The sequence below is a fragment of the Otolemur garnettii genome, unplaced genomic scaffold (genome assembly GCF_000181295.1).
Source record: "Otolemur garnettii isolate 467f Iridium unplaced genomic scaffold, OtoGar3 scaffold00007, whole genome shotgun sequence".
In the NCBI taxonomy this organism is placed as follows: domain Eukaryota; kingdom Metazoa; phylum Chordata; class Mammalia; order Primates; family Galagidae; genus Otolemur; species Otolemur garnettii.
In genome coordinates this window covers 8,645,898-8,652,425 of record NW_003852402.1, presented here as the reverse complement: position 1 = coordinate 8,652,425, position 6,528 = coordinate 8,645,898, and the positions used below count along the sequence as shown (strand labels likewise).

The window sequence follows — 6,528 nt, the reverse complement described above, 5'->3', positions numbered from 1 at the left end:
AAAATTAAGAATTTCAAGTTTAGTGATGGCAGAACATTAAAGCAAGCACAGGGTCTTGCCTAGCGTGAGGCCCTGTACAGCTGCTCAGGCCACAGCCCCAGGAAGCTGACCCTATATGGAATTCAGAGTCTGCTGTCATCGGCTGCATGTCTGTCTTGTCCTTTCTCTGGGCCTCAGTTTCTCCATCTGTAAAGCAAAGAGGTTGGATCCCTGGTTTCTCAACCTCGTGAGGTAGAGGGTGGGAGGTCCTTGGGTCCAGAGTTCAGCTTCAGGTGTCAGCTTCTCAGGGGAGCCTATCCTGGCTTGCTGGGTTCCCCAAGGATCTGATGCCACAGCACCCCAACTTCTCCTTTGTAACATGCCTCATTCTGGCAATGATGTGTGTTTTTACAATAACCTCCTCTTCTTTCTAGGAAGTTTTCTTTATCTTTGAATAGATAAGATTCAAACTTGGATAAATACACAACTCTAGTCTTGTTAAAAAAAAAATCACAATTACATTTTAAGGTGTTACTCTCCCCACTATTTTCGTTTGCCAAAACCGAGGCTCAGCAAGGTGAACCAGGCTTGCCCCGTGACCCCTGGCTTGGAAGTACATTCCAACTTGGGTCCAGCTGGGTCCTCAGCTCTTTCTTAATCTAGGGCTGTTAGAGCTGCTGTGTCCCTTTGTGGGGGGGAGGTAGGATGGGCAGCAAATGCCAGGGCTGCCCCACCATGTGCCATCCTGTCTGTCTTCCCCAGGGCTCCCAGCTTTGCACTGACATGGCTGAGAGCGCCTCTCCACCCTCCTCATCTGTAGCAGCCCCAGCTGCTGAGCCGGGGGTCACGGAGCAGCCGGGGCCCCAGAGCCCCCCACCCTCTCCGCCAGGCCTGGAGGAGCCCCTGGATGGAGCTGATCCTGACATCCCACACCCGGACCTGGCGCCTGTTGCCTTCTTTTGCCTACGGCAGACCACCAGCCCTCGGAACTGGTGCATCAAGATGGTGTGCAATCCATATCCTTTGTGCAGCCCTGGCCCTGCCCAGGCACTGGGTTGGGGGGCCTGAGATGGAGCTCTTTTTTGAGAATCCCACCTGCTGTTGGACCTAGGAGGTCTAGTTCACTCAGAGTGAGTGGCCAGCAGAGGGAGTGGTGGGCTTCGTGGTGGCACAGTGGTGGGCATACCTGGAGCTACCCCAGTGTTTCGGCCTGGGTGGTTGACACATGGTAGGTGTCAACCTTCCTCTGGTTAAGAGACCTGAGGCCTGGGGTGAGGTCCCTGGGCCTCGTGGTGGTGGGCAACTGCACGTGGTGGGTCTGGGGAGACACTGGGCCCATGAGGACCTGGGGTCCTGCTGATGCAATGGTTCTGGAAGTCACTGATGGCTGCAGGGGGTCAGTCCAGTGGCTGGCTGGCTCACAATGTCTTTGGGTGTGAGCCCCAGGTCTGTGCTGGGGCTGGTGAAGCAGGTAAGTCAGACCCTGGCCCAGATCCAGTGGACAGTGACCACAAGGTGATGAGAGCGTGGCTGTGGGCCTTGTCTCAACACTTGAGGGCAGAGCTCACATGCAGGCTGGGGCCCAGTAGCCCCCATTCTCCCAGTTGTGCCTCTGTTTAGGGCAGGAGGCAGCAGGGGGAGCCTCCTCAAGTCTGCCTGCTCCACTTGCTATCCCTAGTGTGTCATGTTACCTCCTTCTTGGGGCCTCCCCGATTTCCCGTTGTCCTAGAGCACAGAGCAGAGTCCTCCCCCGGCTGCCAGGCCCTGTGTGCCCCATTCTGCCCAGCCTCCTACTGAGAGGCCCTTCCCCATGCTCTTCCAGGCCTCTGGGCCTCCCCACATGCTCTTTTCTGCACCTGAAAGGCCTTTTCCTTCCTTCTCCACCTGGCCAAATCCTTTGCTGAATGCTTCAAATCACAGCTTAAGTGTCACCTCCTCAGGGAAGCCTTCTGGGCTCTGTGTGACCTTGAGTAAGTCACTTCACCTCTCTGAGTCTCAGGTGGCCAAGATGGGCAGTGCTGCTCAGGAACATGGCTCAGATGACCTTGGTCAGGGAGCCTGCCCAGCCCAGCTCGGTCTCAGAGGGCAGGTCTGGCTGGGCTGAATCCTCACAAAACTGGCCCAGATGTCATGCAGAGGCCCCCAGAGGGGGGTTTGGTTTTAGTCCTGTCAGCCCCTCTCTCTGAGCCTCAGCACGAGATGCCCCCTTCCAGCCCTGGGAGCCCAGGGTGCCAGCCACACTCGCTATGGAGGTTGCCCTGACCTCAGGCACCTCGAGCCCTGCCTGACCACTGAGCCAGTCCCCAGGAAGCCACCCAGTTTCTACATTTCTGGTCTGTTGGGCAAAAAGAGTCCCAGGGGTCACTGCCCTCTTGGTCTTTACCACCCTTTTTGCCTTTATCCTCAGCATGTGTGAGTTGTGGCCTGGGGTTGGGGACAATAGTGGAGCTGGCCCAGAAGAGGGGACCAGGGGTCCTGGCCCTGGGTGCATTTGGGTGTGGCTTTCATTTATCTATTGTGGAGAGGGCCCTGAAAAGAAAACAGCCCCTTCTCTCAGGACTTCTCAACCTGGGAAGCTGCTCAGAGAAGTGGGGGCTCCCCCAGGATACCCATGGGCAGGGGCTGCCAAGCCTGGGGGTGGGGAATGGAGCTAATTTAGGCCTCAGCCTGAAGCCTTCTGACTTCCTTCGGACCAGAGATTTGGTGATTCCAAAGCCAACTGACTTCAAAAGCATCAGGCTCTGGGACACTCAGACTCGAGACTTCTGTGACTGAGTGTAAAGGTTCCAAGTTAAGATTTAAGGCTCAGTGACACTGAAATTCTAAGCTTCTGTGATTCAAAGACTGTAAAATTCTGTGTTTCAAAGAGTGTGTGAGCTCAAGATTTGGTGGCTGTGATTCTATATGCAGGGCCCCTGCGGCTGTGGTGCTGCAGGCCTGAGATTTCATAGGCTGAGTGGAACCAGGAAAGGAGGGTTTCCACACACAGGCCCAGGAGACCTTGGGTCTACGGGGACCCTTGGAGCATGGACTTGGTTGTGCAGAGCACAGGGTGGGCTTTAGGGGCTTGGAGATGGTGTATGTGTGCTGGGGTATCTTTGATTAGTGTTGAGAGCTCCGGGGTTCTCTCCTAGCCAGGAGGCCCCCTTCTGCTTCTGTGGGGAGGGCTGAGCAGTGTCTAACCTAGTGCTTCTTGGTGCGGCCCTGCTGGCATTTGTGTGTGGCAGTGTTTTGTAATGTGTGGCCAACATGTAATGCCAGGCCCTTGGGCACCAGTTATTAGTAGTGTCCCTCAATCATTATGACCACTATAAATGACTGTTTGCCTGACTAGATCTTGCAGAGGGTTGTTCTGTCTTCGTTGAGAACCCAAAGGAATGGTGGATGTGTAGGCACCAGCTAGCGGGAGCAACACTCATGACCTCCAGGCCCAGGAGTAGGCAGGGCAGTGTGGGAGGGTGCACCCCAGACAGCCTGTCCTGAGTGCATGTCCCTGGAGCTGAGGGGCCCTGGTCCAGAGCCAACTGTCCTTTGAAGCTTGGTGCTCCCTGACTCAGCTCCTCACCAGGCTAGAACTGGGCCCTGAGTCACCGACTGACTCACCGGAGAGCCAGCAGGTTGCTGGGACCCTCCTGGAGCTTGTGAGCTGGGGCAAGAAAGGTCCACTCACTCAAATGTCAGTATCACTCCCTGCCTGGCCTGGGCCTTGGGCACACGTTGTCAGCTGGGAGGCCTCTGGGTTTGAAATGTCAAGGGATAGATTGCTGTTTGACTCATGGGATGTTGACAGAAAAGAAGCCATACTCTGTAAAATAATTTTAAGAATTTTATTCTGAGCCAAATTTGAAGGTCATGGCCCAGTGCCATGCCCAAGAAACCTTGAGCAAGTAGACTCGGTGTGGTGGGGTTACAATTTGGTTTTATCCATTGCAGGGAGACAGGAATTACAAGTAAAGTCATAAATCAATACGTGGAACATGTACATTGGTTTGCCATTGGTTTGGCCTGAAAAGGTGGAATGTCTCAAAGCAGGGGTCCACAGCTTGTATAGGTGGGTTTAAAGATTCTTTAGTTGACAATTGGTTGAAAGAGTTAGGCTCTGTCTGATAGACCAGGAGTCATCGAAGAGAAGGGTCTGCTAATCAGAGACAAACTATAGGATGCAAGTAAGCCTGGACTCAAGTGATTTGTTGTGTGTGTTGAGGACCTGTAAGTAAGGCTTGCATAGCCTTAGGCCTGTTGATGAGTCACAAAGGACATCTCTGAGAAGGTAGGGGGACATGATGAAGCATGTCTGATCTTCTTTCTCCTGGATAGCAACTCAGTTTTTGGGTATTCCTTGGCCAACAGGAGGTCCAGTCAGCCACAGGAGGGGGAAGCCTTAAGATTTTATTTTAGTTCACAGAGAGGTGGCATGTGGCACTGAGGAAAGTATTATGGGGACCTGAGTCAGACAGACCTGGAGGCTGGTTCTACCTCTTACTTGCTGTGTGACTAAGGGTCAATTTCTTAACTTTTATGAGGCTCAGTTTCCCCATAGTAATACCCACTTCACAGGGTTGCACCCAAGACAACGCAGTACTTAAGGTGAACGTGATGTGACAATGCAGCTTTGGAGATGAGAAAGCCACCATACATGTGGTTATCACTCTGATTACCTGCGCTTCAGTGGTGAACAGGGCCCGCACGTACAGCTGAGTCAACACTCTGCTGGCAGTAGATTCAATTAGACGTTAGGCGACAGATTTTTAGATAGAACATAACACCTTCAGAGGACATTGTTTCCAAGGAAAATCAGATTCAATCTCTGTTATTTAGGTGAATTTGTGTGAGTTTCACTGCTAGTGGCTATGCACTTGTCAGTGCAGACATTGCTAATCAATCACAGCATCCTCCAGCAGAGCACCCCTGGCAGCCACGACTAATCAGTTGGAAACCTATTTTTCAACCTGGATTAGACTTTCAGAGCCTTTCTTGGGAGCATAACTGTCTGCATGTGGGAGAAGGTCCTTTCCCCTCCTTGAGCCTCAGTTTTTTCATCTCTATAATGGGGTTGTCAAAGGCGATCAGAAATGATTCCTATAAATCACCCAGTGGTGTGTCTGGTACAGAGGAGAGGTGCAGGGATGCTGATGAGAGCTGCTGCTGCTCCGAGTGCTTCTTCACTTCATCACCTTTAACCCTCACAACCACCCAGGAGATAGGTGCTCCCATAGCCCCTTTTTAATGGATGAGAAAAGTGAGGCTCTGATAGGTTGAGTCATTTTTATCCAGGGTTGCACAGCCAGGATGTGGTAGAGAGGGGAAGAAAACCCTAGTTTCTCTGATGCTTAGCCCTGGGTTTCATCCAGGACAATGCCGCCACCTGTGGAGAAACACCAGGGACTTCATACTCCACCCAGGGCAGGGAGGTCTGCTTCAGTAGGTTCCAGGGAGCTAGGTGAGGGTCCCTCTGGTTCCCAGCGTCCCCTTGAGGAGTTTACAGCCCTCTCCCCTCCTGGTGTGCTCCTGGGCTGGGCCTCCTGCGCTACAGCCAGTGCTTCTGCTGTGGTGGGAACCAGCCATGCATGGTGGGGAAGCCAGTCAGCTGTGAAGGCCACCTCTCTGCTTGGGAGGGGCAGGGTGCCAGCCTGGGCAAGAGGCCGGAGATACCAGCTGCCCAGTAACCTTGGACAAGTCACTCCCCATCTCATACTCTCGCACTCTTGCTCTCTATTTGAGGGGTGGAGAGGGTGGGCAGTAAGGTGTGGGAGGGGCTGTCCCAGGTGCCCATTTCCCTGCTGCCCTCCTTGTGGATGGCCTCCTTTGCCCTGTGCCTTTGCAGCTGTGGTCCAGGCCCCACCCGCCCCTCTGCCCTACTTCATCCTGCCTCCACTCCCCTGCCTGGCTCCAGCCCTCTGCACCCTCTGGGTTTGGGTCATGGATGTTCTCTCATTTCAGCATCCGCCAAGCCTTCCCTGAGTGTGCTGTGTGTCAGACATGGTGCAGAGACAGCTATGGCCCTTCTGTGCAGGGGGAAGATCACTCCAGCTCCCAGGAGAGCTGGGTGGCCAGCTGGGAGACCTATTATGAGAAGAAGGCATCTGTGGGATTGGTGGTGAGAAATGATGTTGGCCCAGGGTGCAGGCTGAGGGCCTGGAGAGGAGTCCCAGTGGAGATGTGGCTGCCTTTGGGTTGGTGTTAGAAGGAGGGGATGCAGGTAACCCAGGGTCCATGGCTTGATTGCCAAGTGAGTGAGGACCTGCTCCTGGCTTGGCTGAGTGGCCTTGGATAAGTTCATTGCCCTTGCTGAGCCTTTGTTTGCTCATCTGTGAAATGGGGGCTGCAGTGACCCCCTGTCAGGAATGTTGGAGTGGGGGTCAGATGAGAATTCTAGGACAAGCACTAGGCAAACTGTGAGATGCTGAGTGACAACTGAGTGCACACTGGGCCTGGTGTTGGCGCTGGCAGGGTCCTGAAGGTGGGCAGCAGCAGGGTGTATGTGAGAGCCCCAGGGGCTGGCAAGGGCAGGAATGGGCTGTCCCCTGTAGGTGCAAGGGCAGAAGGGCA

At 54.0% G+C, this 6,528-nt stretch overlaps 1 protein-coding gene across 1 annotated transcript in view; it reads left to right on the top strand.

The window, feature by feature from the left end:
• Positions 1 to 762: 762 nt before the first annotated feature.
• The window catches only part of CACNA1I (calcium voltage-gated channel subunit alpha1 I), a 98,797-nt gene continuing 93,031 nt past the window's right edge, over positions 763 to 6,528 (top strand). The window contains exon 1 of the mRNA XM_003783181.1: positions 763 to 995. Within this exon, the coding sequence (XP_003783229.1) occupies positions 763 to 995 (233 nt within the window). The remainder of the gene's footprint in view (positions 996 to 6,528) is intronic.